Source organism: Opisthocomus hoazin, chromosome 1, assembly GCF_030867145.1.
Source record: "Opisthocomus hoazin isolate bOpiHoa1 chromosome 1, bOpiHoa1.hap1, whole genome shotgun sequence".
In the NCBI taxonomy this organism is placed as follows: Eukaryota; Metazoa; Chordata; class Aves; order Opisthocomiformes; family Opisthocomidae; genus Opisthocomus; species Opisthocomus hoazin.
The window spans coordinates 135501417-135519406 of NC_134414.1; the positions used below are offsets into that span (position 1 = coordinate 135501417).

Genomic DNA, 17990 nt, shown 5'->3' on the forward strand with positions numbered 1-17990 from the left:
GTCAGTTTCAGGAAGGCAGCCTACCCTCTGCCACATCCCCCTCTTGAGAGATCTCCCCATATAAAGCTGAATTTCTGCGGATCCCAACTCCTCAGCAGCAGCACTAGCCACTGGATGGAGACGCAGCCACACTTCTTTTCAAACTAACCTGTTCTGCCATTTTCATCCCAAGGCTCTATGACAGTGAGCCCAAGCTAAACTCAGAAGCAGTCTTTGATCTCCCACCTTCCTGAGCTGACCAGGCTCTGGTCCCAATATAACAGAGATGCAATTGCCTCAAGCAGTCTCTTGATGCTGTTCCTGTCATGGATACGGATGCCCACAGCCCTTACAGGATATAGCATTATTGCCCCTGTAAACTTAAAGCAGTGCTACTTATTTTGCTGCTAAAGGCATCTCTGTAGTGTGTAAGGGTACTTGGCAAACCGTTGGGACCATTTGCTGTTTATCTTTTTTGGTATAGGTGATTGCTTTTTAATTTCACAATGTTCATCACTAGGGTCATTAAAGGTGCCGGGGATGAGCAGTAAGCCTGGATAAATTTTATGCAATTAATGTTCAGAAAGCCCTACAAAGAGGAGAGAAGATTGCTGGTGCAAAATTCAGAATTCTACTGCCAGCCTTTCCTTGCAGGGTCCTCTCCAGCCCTGAAGCTGGGATCACACGACAGGACACGGTGGAGGACAGGCAGGTGAGAAGAACATTGATAAACAGGAATACAGATGGGGAAACGCATCAGTGCAGGGACTCCCCAGTCCTCCCTGCAGCAACATTCCTAGTCCAGCTCCAGAGCTCCTTTCTTCTGCCCAACAAACCTTCTCTTCACCATCCCAACCAGAGCTGAAACTGCCCCACTGATTTCCATGTGTGCAAGATCAGTATCTACGCCATTACCTAGGGGGTAATAAATGCATCCAGAGATCCAAAAAATTCCCTTTGGAAAAAGTCCTCATCTCACCAATGACCACATTTTGCAGGTTTGTCCTTGTGAGTTTTGGTACAAAGCATGGCTTGGATACATTTCTGACCACAGTCGCAAAAGAAATGACATCTTACTCCCTTAAGTCTCTGCTCCAAAGAGGTCATTTTAGCTCTTGTATGTCAGCAGGAACAGTCACTTCTCCTCACCCAGAAGTCACTGCCTACTTCTGCGGCTGCCTCCCACATATCATCCATAACCCAGAAACAGCTTTTTCTCTTCCCAGCTTCCCAGACCACAGTTGTCTGAGCTGTTTGTGGTCTTATGCTAGCTAATCCACTCAATATGCCCATGGGCATCTGGCCCACAGATACTTGTTTCCTTGTGACACAAGGCCCCTGCATCCATACCTCCTCTGACTGAGGATTAAAGACTTCAAAGACATTACTTTTCTTTCTGTAAGTTTCAGGAAACTAGGTAAGCACATACAGGTGAGATAGTCTCTGCTAGGGGCAAAGACCAGGCCATGCTCAACCCTCTAATAGACATAAGAGACTCCACACAGGTCAACCTGCAGGCACAAATGGGAAGGAGATGAGGTCTCACTGGTTCACAAACCCACAAAACAAATTATTTAACTGTGCTTTTCAGGCAGGCCAACAAAACACCACCTGCATTACAGAGCATCACTTTCCATAATGTGTAGCCTTCAAAATATGCACAGAAAACTTTAGACCTTTTGCAATTCATATTGTTACAACAGCCTTCTAAGATGCTAAAGTAACTCATAGCTACCCCTTGCAGACCCAGAGAAAGTTCTCCTGTGAGGGTCACTTTTGTCAAGCATTATTTAATATTTCCAAATTAACTTTTTTTTAGAGAGATCATAAACCAACGAAAGCATATGGAAAACATTCTGAAATCTGAGAAATCTTACAAGAAGAAGATAGAGATAAAATAGTAAGTAAAACTAATAGCTGAGTTTTTTTTCAATTCTTCATGTTATTTATCCCAATATTTAGGGGGAAAAAAGCGCAGAATGGCACACGTGGAAAATTTCACATGAACTGTCTTCTATTTGATCAAATCAGAAATACTGCAAGCTAGTGCAATATTTATACCATTGCCTCCCCCCACCATCTGAAAGACACACTACCCCTTAACTGCAGATAAAGAAACAAAATTCTCTCATATGTTCACTTTCATGAAAGATAAATTTGCTTTGTTCTGTATTTTTGGGCCCTAATTCAGCAAACCATTTAAACGTATGCTGAAATTCATCATTTGCCACTCTACCACTTCTGCATCTATTCAAGAATACGCCTGAAGTCAAGCATATGCACAGCACTCTGCTGACTGTGGACCTTAGATCTTTCTGTTCATTTCTGTAACTATTCTAATTTAGTGACGTGAATGTATATGGAAGTAACACGTTTTAAGCAATTTTTAGCACACACTGGCAAAAGTGAAATTTGAACTTGCCTATCCACACCAATAATCTGAATAATTTTAAGAAACAATAACTAACCCTTGATACCTTTCAGAAACAGCTTAATTCTAACAATTACTTTATGCTGTCAGGATAGTGAAATACTATGATGTGAACTTTTGCTCTGTACCAGTGTCGAACAGCCAAACCTGGAGGTGAAATACTGCTCCCCTCAAAAGGAAACAGAAAAAAAAAAAATGTTCATATACATCCAGTACGTCAAATATTATTTGTAGAAGCTATTCAGTAAGTAATTTCAAATAAGTAAAATGCAAAGAAACCACAGGATGTTCAAAAACAATTTGCAAATAGAAATGGAAGAGGAATTCATTAAATAAATTATTTGCTATAAATTATTCACCTACCTCTAATCTTACTACCACTTAGACTATAAAAATCATGCCATAAAAGATACAGGATACATAACAAGGCATTATTAACTTATGTATTTCCCAGTGCTGCTTTATTTTGACTGTCCAGTTATATCATTGCATTAAGGCAGCCTTTTGACTTTAATGTACTTTGAGTGTAATACATTTTTGTTTCAAAAGCTGAGCCAAGGAGACCTGGTCTGATTTTAGACTGTGATTTGATTTTGAGCTCCAAGGCTGAATAACTCTTCAAATCTGAGAGAAGAATCCAAGCTGTTCTCTGAGCAAAACAAAAATGAATGGAAATCTTACACAGCTGGCTAATTTCATAAGATTTCCACAATTTGAGTCCATTTCACATAAATTCACAGTGAGGAGAGGGGGAATATTTTTGCGTCCATCATGCCATGTAGTAAACATTTTCATAAAGGCAAGAGATGCAGGAGGCATGCGTTGGAGAGCCAAGGGGCGAGGGGATCCGAGGAGTGGATCACAGGCGGGGGACAGCAGTGGCTCTCTGGGACCCACTGGCTCTGCACCAGATCACAGGGTCAGCAACATCCCCACCTGGAATCACTTTTCCCCTCCTGCAGCTGCAAGACAAACTGCCAGCTGTGCCCTGGCTACATGGCCAGAAGAAGAAAGTCCATAAAGAAACTTAAAGTACAGTACACAATTCTTTCTATAGCCATGAAAACCAAATCCCAGAAAAGGTTCTCACTCAGAACCAAGGATGAAGGCATCTTTTTCTTCTTGTTTGTGTCCTGACTTGTGCTAAGTGGCAGCTATACTCTGCTACTCATTTAGTCTCTCAGCAGTTGTTTTCTTTTTTAATACCGTGTTTGTTTACTTTTAATTAAAATTATGATGGTTGTCACCAAATTTCTCTGCTTGTGGAAAACTGATGCAAACTGTGCTTATTTGGTTCTGGAGGAAGAGAGTGTAAAAAGGTTCTAGCTGTTGTCAAAATAACCTCCCAACTGTCACCAGAGTGAATGCTGTCGCTGCTGTTGGCAACCGGTTGCTATTAAACACTACACCACCTCATCCATGCATATTTTTACTTCTTGGAAATGAAAGAAAAGCCAGTTTTGCAGGGCTTCATCATCCTTGACTGACTCGTAGCAGGCTTACTCCTTGGCCCAGTGGACATCAGGTGCATTTATCGAGCCCCAGCACAGAGTCGCTACGCACAGTGCTATTACACACTAGTATTTCCACAGTACTTCTGAGTGCTTTAAAAGACTGTCAGCACAGGGCCAGAGGAAGCAAGAGCACAGGGTCCACTCGCACTGGAGACCTCCTGAAGACTCTGGTCCCAGTTCCTGACCCACAGACCTTAAAAGCAAAATAGGTTTTACCACAGCAGTTGCTACATCAAACACAGGGAGAATAGCTATGGCACTGCTGACATAACTGCTTCCTCTCCTTGAGTATTTTCAACATAAATTCATGTCAGCTAGGCTTTTTAAAATGAACCTGAGGGAATTGCGTACTTAATTCCCATAGGTACCTTGTAAAATCCCAACTGTAACAGACAATGCTCTATTTTTTTTTTCCATTTCCAGAGTGAAGGCACAGTATGGGTAGAGAGCAGATACGGAGGAAGGGCTGCATTTGGCCATATGGACACTCAGGTTCCTTGAGCAACAAAGCCAATTCTTCAGACACAGGAGGACCAGGTCCACTCTTCCCTATAGCAGTGCCCTGGCTAGCACATCTCCACCATCCATTGCAAAACTCACAAAGAAACACAAATTGAAGGCAGGCCAGTCACGCAGCAGATCATCCTGGGCCTCTTGAGCCAAGCCCAAGTGCTAAGCTATCCCCGGCTGGTCTCGCAGCAGAACCCCGTGGGGCAAGGCTTGCTCCAAAACATCCTCAAGCCACAGATAGCTTAAGGCTTCCATCAGCATCGCAGATTGCACACAGTATGTGAACAGGCAGCCAGGCAGAGGCAAGCAGGACAGACATCACGTACAGGCTACCCCCTCCCCAGTGCCATCTATCCAGGGGTCCTGTGCGTGACTTTCACTGTGTAAGTGGCCAAGGCAAGGATGAGAGAACAACCACGTTCCATTTAGTTGCTGCAAACTTTCTTTAAAGACTCAGAATCAATGAACATCCAGGAGCTACTGCCATGAAAGCTCAGGAAGGAAAATATTCAGCAGGCCACTGACTATAACAGTAGGCAGGCAGCACGCTCCTTTGGAGAAAGCACAGGGGCGGCAATCAGGAGGTGCAGGCTCCAACCCCAAGCTGGCCGTGTGATTCCTGCATGACCATGGGCAAGGCACTTCTCACCTCTGGGCCTCAGTTTTCCCATCAGCTGCATGCTGATCTAGATAACATGGCTGTTACCCAAGTCAGCAGAGAGATAGATTATACAAAGATTAGCATTAAAAACGTGGGCGGGTGGAGCACAGCAAAGAAAAGGTTCAGGAAAATTATGTGGGCCTCCCTCTCTATGCTCCTCGTCTCCTTCCACAAAGTGGTTACTCAAAGCAAAAGTAATATACCCTTGCTAGAAAGGCAGCACACATCAGACACATATATTTAGATCACTGTGCAAACAATTACCAACTTTTGTCCGATGCAGGAAAACGGTACCCTGTGCTGCAGAGGGCAAGAAAGACGTAGATGTCCAAAGTCACCCTGGAGCAAGGAAAAGGAAAGGATCCAGATCTCTGGGACAAATTCAGCTATGGTATAAACACTGATGCTAGCCACACTTAAGAAGGTCAGGAGTAAATGGCAAAGCTCTCACAAGCCTGACCTGGAGGTCCATCGGGTGCTGATGTATATAGGACAAGCACTCATCTTCCTGCATGTCAAACAACTCCTTTCAAACCCCTAAACAAACAGTAGGACACTGCACCAGAAGCAACCCTTAGGAAGGATAAGACAAAACACCTTTTCAGTCATTTTGTTTTGCAGCATTTTTGGCTTGCTAAGCTATCCCCCTTGCCCATCTGAGGGTGCCACATGCTCCTTTTCCTCACCCAGGAGACATCAATCTGTCACTAGGGCCACTCACTTGTCTATGACCCCCAACATGTGTTTTCTACCCCCTCTACTTGCTCGGAGCATGAAAACGGCAGCAGGTGGGAACAGAGCTCACATCTCCTAATCCCCAGTGCTCAAAGCTAAAAAAAAAAAAAAAGGAAAAAGGAAAAAAAAAAGAAAGAGAGCTCCCCCCCCACCCACCAGCGCCCGGTTTCTCCCTTACATGCATAGCATCACTGCTGCTGAATGGCAGCCTCAGAAAAGGGAAAGAAAGAAGCCCAAAAGGCAGCCAGGAAACCCACCGTCCATTGGCTTCCCTCCACACGAGGCGAGCGGGCTCCTTCTGCTGCAGTGACTTGGCAAGCACACCTCGCTCTGACTCAGCACCTCGCCGGCACCTCCTGTCAGTTATTCCCACAAACTGCTGACGCCAGAAGGGCTATTTGCAATTAGGATGCAACACAAGCCGGTGGCGGTGGGATGCCTCAGCTCCCCCCTTCATCTGTAGCGGTCCCCTCCGCTTCGCCCCTGTGGCTTAGGGCTGGGGCTCCCAGGGAGGGTAGAGGGGGGCAGTTAGTGGAAGAGGGTTGAAGGATGGGGACCAGGGTGGGTGGGGGAAGCCGGCTTGCGCTGTACCTATTCTGTCGATAAACAGCTGTCAATGTGGCAGCCGAAACGCAGTTTTACCAAAAAAAAAAAAAAAAAAAAAAAAGCAGCCACTGGGAATAGGGACAAGAGCAGCAAGAACAGATGAAACTATGCAAAAAAGCTACCAAAGAACTAATTAACATGGACTGTTCCCCAAAGAACAAGCAAAGCGCAGTCTTGCTGCAACTCCGTGCAGCTGAGAAACACAAGCCTACACCCTGTGTCCAGTGCAGGAGAGGGAGGCGCTGGTTGCGGATGAGTCCTGTAATAGGGGCCCAGGGCACACCAGCTGTTTCAGGGGCAAAAGGAAGGGCTGCCCTTGACAAGCCAAGGTCATGACGATTCTGCAGACAGACTGAGGCTATTCTGTCCCTCTGCCAAGTAGCCAAGGTCCTCTCAACCTCTCCGAGCCACTAGATCCCGACACGCAGCCAGAAAGCCAAGCAGGCTTGCAGTCTAGCTGCTCCACAACCAACCGAGACGTTCAGACATCAGACAATGTTCAAACACATGCTCAGCCATGGAAGCAGCCCAGTGGCCACACAAGTCCAGCAGTGCCCTGCAGCACCTTCTCTCCCAGGGCTTCCCTAAAACAACAAGGTCTGCCACCCACCCCTCTCTTCTTCCCCAGGGGTCACAGGGGGCTTCAGGCCCCCCTCACTGGCATGGGTGGTGAGAGGCAGCAGAGCAAGCGATGCACAGGACCCCGGGGAACCCGGAGTGTTCCCTGCAGAAGCACCCAAGGACCTTTTAACCAAAAAGCAGGACTGTATTTTCTGAGATATCGCTTCAAAACTAAACATTTCACAGAGTGCAGCTGATGCTGACAGACCGCACAGGAACACGGATCAGAGCAGGCGGTGTGAAGCTGGAGCAAAAGGCTCCAAGTAGGACTTCAGGTCTGATGCTGAAGCCTGCAGTGAACCATTCCCTACAAGATGATGCAATAAGCGCTTTATACAGTGCATGATAGGGATGAAAGAGCCAAGCTAACCAACAGTTAAAATGTCCAACGTCTCATTGTCACAGAATTCATCACAGCGTATGTCCTGCCTGGAAATCCAGTGCGGGCAAAAGGCAGAGACATCAAATTGCAAGAGGAGTAATGCACAGGTCCCATCTAGATAGCCAAGGCTGAAGAGGGAGAAAAGCCAAATCTCACTACAGCAACCTGGATTTACCAATGGCCTCCTGATAAGAAAGGGACTATCTACCGCACGGCGTGGAGTGGAAGCAAAGGAATAACAAAGTTAAAGAGCGAAAAATAGCGACTTCAGCAACACGTGCAGGAATTAGCTAAGTGTCACTGCAGGTTACAATTTTGCAGCGTCTTAAAGAACGTAGGTAGGGCTTGGAACAGCCAGTCCCAAGGCACTGAGAAGCTAAAATACTGCAATTGATGCAAAGAGCAACCCGAGTCACAAAGTAACAGCGACCGCTAAATAATCAAATTTAACATCCCCCTGAGAAGAAGTACCACAACTTTGCATCATACCTCTTCAACATTAGACAAGGCAATTACAAGCAAAAATGGTCAAAACAGCCTAACTCCAAAGGCCGGGGAATTAAAGCTGTTAGGCTCTGTATGGTGGTGTGCTGCAGCAATCTCAGCACCGCCACCGCAAAGGTACTCGGTGCCCCTGAACAAAAGACTGCCGAGAAGCAAGAAAGCACATTGTACGCTCAAACAAAAGGAACAAGAAGTCATTTAGTCTAAGCAGTTCCTTCATAAGCTGGTAGCTAGGAGGGCTGAGAATAAAATTGAAGGCCAAATTGTCAAAGTCTCAAAACCAAACAATCATTTCAGTATATTCAAAGGACAAGCCTAAACTGCTCAACAGTAGGAGAATGGCATTTCTCAAGTGGCTGCGTTGCTAGAAAAGACACGCAAGCTCTTGCTAAGTCAGGTGTTTGTTGAAGTTAGCAATGCTTTTCTTGAGAGAGAGTACAGGCTAACCTGGAAGTTGCAGTGGGGATCAGTTAAACCGTTCAAATTCCCCAAGCCCCTAGAAGTACACAACAGGAGACAAAGCCAACTTGATCTCTGCTCAGAGAAACCTGCGCTCCTTCAATCCACTCAAATTTTGGAAGGAAAATGACAGGACTAAGTGATTAATTTTCAGTCACTTCAAAGCGCACCCACTAAACCGCTCTGGGCAGGATGCCAATACAGCGCCAGCCCCATCCCCCCTTGCCTCCCCCCCCCCGGTGGGGTTCAGCCACTGGGGTTCAGGCTGAGTCCAGAGCTGCTGCCCCACCATTCGGTGCCCAGGCTCAGAGGCGCGGGACCCCCTCTCCCCCTGTCCCTGCCCTGTCCCTGATTACAAGGGATTACCCCCAGGTTTCATACCAGCTCTGGTGTGGTTTAATCTATTTCTTAATATCTGGAAGAGAGACTAGGAGCTGGCAAAGTGATTTAGGCTGGCTGAGACAAAAGAAGATTGAAAGAGACTTCCAAGGGATCTGACAAAGCTCGGCAAGTGGGCAGCGATGAAATTCAACATTACCAAATGGACAGTAATAAGAACTTGAGAGAATAATCTGAACTACTCGTATACCATGGGGCTCTAATTCAAATGTAATCACTTGAGGAAAATATCTTGGTATCACTGTGAACGGCTCAATGAAAACATCTGTTCAACATAGAATGGTGGTCAAAAAAGCAAGCAAGCTGTTGGGACGTCTGAAGTCAGAGGCTGAAAAACATGCTGGAAGTGAACACTGAACACTGACAGCAGCATCCTCAGCTACAACTGCTGCAGCTGCTTCTGGATGGTACACCTGAAAATACAGAAAGCACAGAAAGATTTCATCGTTCACCAGTCAATAACACTTACTGGTCAATCACAGTTCAAATGGGTACAATTTAATCTGGAGACAAGCTAGATAGAAAGAAATAATCAAACAGGCCTGAAGTGAACCAGGTGCTGCCTTTTTTTGTTTTTTGAGAGAAAGGCAAAAGTTATTCAATGCAACTGAAGAGAGGAAAATGTGACCAGACATAAGGAAACTATTCCAATTTTCTTTTCCTTCCCTGTTTTTTCTTTTTGTGCTTATTCTAAACACAACCCATAATTAAGTACCAGGAATGACTAGCCCGTGTTATTGTAAAGTCAAGACCTCAGCAGAAATCAGAGGCCTGCGCATTTATAAGGATACTGGGAAAAGCCACAGATAGGTCAGGTAGAATGAGAAAAAAAAAAAAGGCAAAGAAAAAAACATAGCAGCACTACACCCTCATGCTTTCAGGCATTAGCCAACTTCTAATTAACAAGCATTAGGAAGTAATCTTCCCAGGGCGCATGCAGAGAGGGTGTACCAACCCACTTGCTCCTAGCAAATGCTGCTTATATCCCCGGCAGGGGAAGAGCTGAGGCTGTGCAGCCCACCCACAGCCCATGCCGTTTGGGAGGCTGAGGTCGGGGCTCCCAAGGGGGACTGCGAACCAGCCCCCCATACCTGAGCAGGCAGCAAGAAGAGGCTGGGTCACCCCAGCTCTACCTCGCTCCTGGCGAGGGGGCAAGTTTTGTTGCTATTACTTTGCAAGCAGAGGGGGCTTCCCTGAGGAAAGGAGAGGGGACATTTTACTCGCTCTGTAGTGGTAGGAGGAACACATATGACCTCGTTCATTTTACGGCAAGGAAGTAGAGGGTGGGCACCTTGTGCTGAGAGAGTTAAGAGCAAATTGGCTTGAGCAGACTTTGAAGTCCAGAGCAATATGCAGCCCAATCTCCTCCTAGGGCAACGCGTAGCCCTGGCGTGGCACCAGACTCCCTGTTAGAAAACGTCTGGTACCAGTTGCTCACTGTGGGGGTTTCGGCACCCCCTGTTATAGCATCCAGCGCTGGCCATGCCACCACAGGCCAGCGGTCTGACCTGACCCAGCGCTGCTTAGACAGGCTGCTGCAGAAAAGCACCACACATTGTAAACATCCCCCCTCGAAATAGCATTCCTGGCTTCTGCATTTTGAGTACAACTGGAGCCCAGATGGAAGCAAGTAGAGCTCAAACATCAGCTTTCTCCTGCTGATGCTTGCGAAACACAATCTAGCTCACATTCTCATAGCTAGGTTGACTTGTGTGGACGTGAGCAAAAAAACGCACAAGTTTTTATCCCTAAGTAAGCGATCTGATCCCTCCAATACAGAAATTACACCTGAAACTAACTTCACGCAGATCTGCAAACGCTCGAGTACTGCTGTGCTGCCAGGAGGAGAGCTGCGGCTCTGCACATGCACGGGTAAGAAGACACTGAGCTCAATCTGCTAGTCCTGTTCTGACTTCTCCGGTGACTGCTCCAGAAGGGGAAACAAAGATTAACAGGAAGGGCTGTATTTCTTAAATACAAAATTGTCTTATTTCATAGTCTATATTCCGCTTGTTTTCATGCAAATATTCATTGTGCTGTAGGACACTAAGGAAAGGACACAGGCAATGCCACATGCATGTACATGGTGTTTGCATACGTGTGTCTAGATGGCAAAAATAACAGACAGAGACTGTGCACAGATACCACCAATTGCTGCACATTGGTTTTTATAATTGTTGTTTTTAAATGCCCTGTAGAAATAAAAAAATAGCAACCACTAAGGCGTTAACTGCCGATACTTCCATTAAACCAAACCTTATCAAACCTGAGGTGTTTTGTAAAATCATAATTGTTTCACAAGAAAAACAGGAAAAAATTGTCAGAAATAGAGAAACATCCAACTCAAGCATCTTTGGGAAGAAAAGTTTTGACTTTTCACATAAAAATATCTTTTTACTTGGGGTAATTTTTTCCAAGTTATAACCATACAATTCCACAAAGAAACACAATAATGGTTGACCTAAGACAGAAAGCCTCTCAAAAATTTCCTCAGAACAGAAGACTTGTCCTCAGCTCAGCTGAAGCAATGAAAATAAAGACAGAAGCCAGAATGGACAAAAGTGACATCCAAAACCAAAGAGATTAAAACATATAAGAATAAAAAACCTCACAACGGTTCACTGCGCATAACTAATAATATTGTGCTTTCTCCCTGGTGCATAAGACATGAAGCATTTGTGAGAGAAAAGTGGGGTGGCTTACGACCGGGTGCCCTGTAATTGTGACTTCTCTACAGGAGAGGCTGGGCAGATGTCCCACCGGGCAGCAAGCAAATCATTTCATCTCTGTACACCTCAGTTTTCCACGCTACAAATCAAACCGACCGCTCTCACAAAGTGAGTCTGGAGATTCTTCATTAATGTTCGTAAATGACGGTGAAAACACAAGGTAATATTAACCAGAGAACTGGCTTTGTTACTCTACTGTCTGTTAAACAACCAGGAGCTAAATTTCTCTCTGGACATTTACAAAAGGGAAGGCATCATTAATGCTCCACAAGGAGAAAACTACAAAGAAGAGATTTTCAGTGCATGCACTTCTCCCTGAAATAAACTGTGTTAGAAGCATTTTACTTAAAAAGCACAATGATAGTAGCATCCTGCTAAATATAGATGACTCACCACAATTTATTAGTGAACTTCCCTAAAGAGTACCATTACAGTATTGCTTAACCTGCTGCATAAATTTAAGCGTTCTCCTGTGGTTACAGTTTGGACCAAGACACTCACGACTACTAACAGCATCCGCTGACCTTCAGTGGCTCACAAAGCCTCTCTGAGCCTCATTTTCTCCATCTGTACTATTGGTGTAAAAATAAAAACTAAGCTCCCCAATGAAGGCAGGAAAAATGATTTCTAAGTTTCCTAATGAGTTGTTTATACCATACTTTATATATCCATGTTACTAGTGAGCAGCTAAATATAGCTGTTCTCCAGGCACTTTGAGATCCCTCAGAGAAAGGAATCTTACAAAAGAAAACTGGGTTTGAGGCAATACTTATGAAACGGAGATACAGAATCAGTTTCCAAAAGAAGGGAAGGACACCCACTTCAGAGATGCAAGAAGTAGTTAATGCATCTGTGCCTACCGCTGGGGACCAAGGTCAGGTCACAAGCAAAATGATTTATCTACACGTCACAAAACCACACAGCTTGACACAAATGGCAATCTGTTCCAAACAAAAATGCATAAGCACGGAAAAGCGAGGGACTGCCACAGTCCTCTCTTGCTAGGGCTGAGGACCTGGTGCAGGGCAGGGAATGATATGTGGGCTAGCACAAGGGTGCTGCAAGGCCAGAATTTAAACACTCAGTTTCAGCTGCGATAACCTCAGACTGCCAGGAGGGTGATTTCAGGTGAGGACTAGAAAAGTTGTGTGAAAAGCTGCAGGCCTACTGTTGCACTGATGCACTACTGCCAGGCACACCCACCCCACCCACCCAGATCTTACAAGATCCAGCTGCAACGGACTGTAACACACTGACACCTCACCTATTGCAATACTATGTCACAGGATCCAAACACCCTGCAGTTAAAAAAGAAAAGTTGGTTCTGCAGTTTAGCTGTACCCGATGTGTGATTTCTAACACATTTGACAATTTGCAGTATACTATTCCTGGCTACGTAGCAGGATTGGTTTGCAATCACAGGTTTGGTTTCCAAGCTCTAAACAGAATTCCCTCCTATCTTTCCCTAAACTTCTCTAGGGAGCCTGAAAAATATTGTTTCTGCAAAAGTTATTACACTTACAATGCTTTAGAGGGAATAGATAGACGCTGCCCCTGACCCAGGAGCATTAAACACGGGTATTATAGGCCCAGACAAAGCAGGCATCTAGATCCGGTTAAAAAGAAACATTGCCATTCTACAAATTGAAAAACAACTTAAGAAAATGGGACTATAATACTTGATTGACATTCCACTAGAAAGCCTGACTGTATTTTATCATAGGCATAAAGCGTGAGAATGACAAAATGACCTCCAGGGACCATTTTTCCCCCACCACTTTTCATTTGTTTGGTGTTAAGTATTTCTTCTGATTGTACACTCTTACAGCTTCTGATCCTTTAACTTTTAAACTTTTCACCTTTATATAGGTATCACTCTGCATATGACCCCATCGTTTTTCTTCTCTATCTTCTAAACCAATCTAAAGCCTCAAAAAGGAAAAAAAAAAAAAAATCACTCTTCCTAACCAGACTTCACAACTCAGAGCGGAAATACACGTAGTGATGTTCCGCAAATGTTGTTTAGAAAAAGCTCTCCCAATTTTATTTCAGCTTTCACGAGTGTACGTCTGTTCCTTATACCTTATCGGGATTTTCTTTTCCAATTCAAGAACCACCGAAAATATGGCCATACTGTGTAACACAGATGTAACTCTGCACCACAGCTATTTTCATGTACTACCATCTTCTAAAGACTGTTCCTAAGACAAGAAGAAAAAAAACAAGCTTGAGACAGAGGTGGTTCATTCCAGTAATCTTCAAGCCTTAAAGGAAAGTGCAAGAAAAAACATTACACTATCGCAGACAAACACTTTATGGAAAGATGTGTTTCTGTGCTTAGTTGTCTCCATTGCCATTGTCCCCACACGCCCTCAACCAAAAAAATAAAATTAAATATTGAGTCAATCTTTTTGCCTAAAGAGATAATTAAACACCCCTTTAATTGTAGCCTTAAATCTGGTTACCGATACATGTTTTTCCAGGGATATCACATCAAGCGAAAGGCTTCATCACTTCTATGACTCTAATGGCAGCAGGCACAGTAACTTCTTAGACAGTTACACCTTTGCAATGCCTGCAGACAAAAAATTCTGGCACTGAGAACCTGAAAGTCATTGAATTCACTTTCCAAACAGGGACAAGTACAAAAAGTAAACAAATAGCATGAAGTGTGAAACAGTTGAGGATATTTCTTTCAATTAAATGCTAAGAAACTTCCCTCCCCCATAATTCATCTCTTTGGTCAGCAGGTGCAATTTCCAGTTAACGCATGCGACTCAGACTCCAGAGTGTTTTCTGAGGGTGGAGCTCAGGGTGCTTTCGGGGCTAAAGCATTTGTGACAAGTTCATCTTGTCCATCACAAGACTTGTTTCTCAGTGGGCAGGGAGGAATAGCCTGCAGCTCCTCAAAGGGCCATGAGAATCAAGCACGGCTACCCAAGAAGCAGACTCCATCCAGATCCAGAGTGCGAGGAAGTTTTATCCAGACCTTGCTGAGACATCTCTGGCATTCTAGTGGGAAAGCCCTTCATTTCTTACCGTCCTCCTGTTCTCTCAGGGATCACTTGCAGCAGATTTTGCAGTTTCCCAGCAGCGAAGGTAGCCAGCAGCAGTGCCCGGCTGGCTCAGCGGAGCTGTGCACTGCTCACTGCTGAGCAGAGCTCTGCAAAACTGCTTAGCGAACCTCTGCACAAACGAGCAGACCTTAAAAAAATTACATTGCGCACCTCAGTAGAACATAACTGAGCAAGCAGGCCTGCTCTGAAGTTCAGCATTAGTTGAAAGAAGGCATTGCCACCTGATCAACAGATGAGTCCGAACATTTTGCACTTCGTGGTTTCTTCTGCTGCCCTTACGGCAGCACCTCCTGGTGCTCTCTCCAGCAAGGCGCCAAGTGATGTGAGCAGCACCTGTCACATGCGATTTGCTCCCTCTACACACAGAGGACCAGGGTACGCACCTTATTTCGGCAGGGCTTCCAGGGGCGGGAGGCGATGGCGTGGTTTGGGTCTCTCCGCAGCCCCAGGGGTAGGCGCTCATCTTAGAGCTGTGGGACCCTGCCATGCACCTGGGAGGAGGAGGTCAGGGGAAGCCCCCCCGGGGGATACCGAGGGCTCCGGGCAGCCTGTCACCACCTCCGCAGAAAGTTCCTGAAGGATACACCAGAGTTTTCCGCCCAGGTGAGCTTACCAAGGGGCTAGGCCCAGACAACTAAGCATGAGGGGAAACCCAGTTTAGAGCAAGTTTTACAGCACCGTGAAGAGAATGTATGTGCATATATATATATGTATACATAACAACAGCGAGAAGGATGGCGATGCAGAGGAGAGGCAGCAGAAGGAGCCGAGCGGAGCGGCTCCCGCCTGCAGAAGCTCTCACCCACCGCCGCATTCCCGAGCATCACCGGCGGGACCGCAACCAAAAACTTCCCCACCGGCTCAGGGAGGACGAGGCAGCGCCGGTGGGGTCGGGGAAGGGGATGGGGCGGGCGGGGGGGGGTCCCCCCCGCCCGCCCCATCCCCTTCCCCGACCCCCCCGGCGCTGCCCCGTCCGTGGGTACCGCGCCCCGCTCCGCCCGCGCAGCACTCACCTCGCAGGGCCAGGAGCGCGGCCAGGGCTACCGGTACCCACCTCCCGCCGCCGCCGCCGGCTCCCCGCCGCGTCATGCCGAGCCCTGCCTCTCCCCGCAGCCGCCGGTGGTGGTGGCGGCGGTGCCGCCGCCGTCCCGGGACCGCCCGCCCTCCCGCTCGCGGCGAGCGAGCCCCGGTCGCCCCGGGGAGGGCGGCGGGAGAGGCGGCCGGCCCGAGAGCGCAGCCTGGCGGCCCCGAGCCGCCCCCGCAACCCGCCGGGATGCGGCCGTCACGCCGCGTCCCGTCCCGACACATCCCACACAACCCCCCGCCCCCCCCCCCGCAACAAATCGGGGGGTTCCCCCCAACCCCGCCCGCTTCCCCGCCGACCCGCTGCATCCCTAGGGATGCCGCACGGGCCCGGCGTGAGGAGCCACGCAGCTTCTCCGGATCATCGCAGCGGCGTGGGGGGCTTCTTCCCTGCCGACGGCTGCGTGGAAGGAGCAAGCGGCAGCACGCAGCGAGTGGGATTTGGGATGGGCTGCAAGGGACCGGGCGCCGCACGGTAGGAAGAGCGCTGGCTTGCTGTTCAAAGGTATGAGCCGCCCTGGCTCTGCTCTTCAGGAGAGGGGAAACACAAGCGCTCAGCACCCTGAAAACAAAAAAATCAGACCAAGACACCTCTGAAGGGAGTAAAGCAGTTCTCAGAGCTGGGGCCCTGCAAGATGACATAACACCAAAAATCACCAAGAAGTTCTGTCATTCAGGGTTATGAGCTGAAGTAATTGCAGTCACAGAATCACAGAATGTTCGAGGTTGGAAGGGACCTCTGTGGGTCATCTAGTCCAACCCTCCTGCCAAAGCAGGGTCACCTACAGCAGGCTGCACAGGACCGCGTCCAGGTGAGTCTTGAATATCTCCAGAGAAAGAGACTTCACAACCTCCCTGGGCAGCCTGTTCCAGTGCTCCGTCACCCTCAGAGGGAAGAAATTCTTCCTCACGTTCAGACGGAACTTCCTGTGCTTCAGTTTGTGCCCGCTGCCCCTTGTCCTGTTGCTGGGCACCACTGAAAAGAGCTTGGCCCCATCCTCCTAACACCCACCTTTGAGATATTTGCAAGCATATATTAGGCCCCCTCACAGCCTTCTTTCCTTCAGGCTGAACAAGCCCAGCTCCCTCAGCTTCTCCTCATAGGAGAGATGCTCCAGTCCCCTCATCATCCTCATAGCCCTCCACTGGACTCTCTCCAGTAGCTCCTCATCTTTCTTGAACTGGGGAGCCCAGAGGTACTCCAGATGGGGCCTCACTAGGGCAGTGTAGAGCAGAAGGAGTGCCTTCCTCAACCTGCTGGCCACACTCCTCCTAATGCAGTCCTTCAGGCCACGCAGAATATCAATCAAAATCCAGCACAGCAGACACCAAGCATCCATGTAGAGTGTGGGGAAGTGGTGAAAGGAACCCTTTACAAATTTAGGGCAGTCATCTGGGGAAAGGATCAAAGCAGCGAGCTCACACAGACCGACTTCTCCATGTGCCCAGCTCCCTGTTGAAGTCTGACCACACTAGTTCTGCTACCTTAAAACAAGCGGTTTGGTCAGGAAAATCCTCTAACAATTCTGCAAAGTGTGTGATTACTCCATTCCCCTACCCAAAGTTTCCTCCCCACCAAAGCACGGCCACTCAGCCTTGCATCCTGCAGGCAGCCAATCCACCTTGTGAAGCTTCTCCCTACCTCCTTCCCAACCGGAGGTCCTGGGAGTGTCCCCATGCCCAGCCTACCCTACCGCTCAGTGCCTGTCAGGTTTCTGCCTCCTCAGTTGCCTCGAAAGCTGCATTGACCCTCTGTGCAGCTGTAGTCCCACTGAGAAGGGGAGAGCTGCACCTGGGCGAGAGGAAGACCAGGAAAAGCATCCAGGGTATCAGAGCAGAAGTGACTAAGCAACAGGAAAAAGGTAAGCTGATGCCTGTGGAAACAGTAAGTGGGAAACTGGCTGTCATCTAACCAGCTTAGGTTAAGCTCTGCCTTGCCCAGTATCAAGCCGTGGCACCCTTCTACTGGAGGACTAGGTAAAAGCATCACCCCAGCAGTTCAGGTTTACAGATTTTCTTGGTTCCACATAAAACCCAGTAACTATTTATGAGGAGCAACGGCTGACCTGACCTTATCAGGCAGCAAAAGTCCTGCCAAATCCCACGTGGGCTGGGATTTCAGTCAGTAAGTGGTGGTACCATGGAGTGAAAAGGCACCACGTGGGGATTCAGGGGATGTACCACCAGTCGTTTTCCAGGTCTGCCAGGTGCCTGCTGCGTGTCCTTGGGCATCAAACCTGACAACGTGGACAGTCACACAGGTCTAGCACTCTTGCAAAACACCCTCCACTGCAGCCCTG

At 47.4% G+C, this 17990-nt stretch overlaps 1 protein-coding gene across 2 annotated transcripts in view; it reads right to left on the bottom strand.

The window, feature by feature from the left end:
* The window catches only part of IGSF11 (immunoglobulin superfamily member 11), a 107476-nt gene extending 91665 nt beyond the window's left edge, over positions 1-15811 (bottom strand). The window contains exon 1 of one of the 2 annotated variants that reach the window (XM_075436916.1): positions 15621-15811. In XM_075436916.1, coding sequence (XP_075293031.1) covers positions 15621-15696 — 76 coding nt within the window. In that variant the 5' untranslated portion in view covers positions 15697-15811. Of the gene's footprint in view, positions 1-13612; positions 13668-15620 lie in introns of those variants that run through there. The other variant, XM_075436925.1, reaches the window with a different exon arrangement.
* Positions 15812-17990: the final 2179 nt, after the last annotated feature.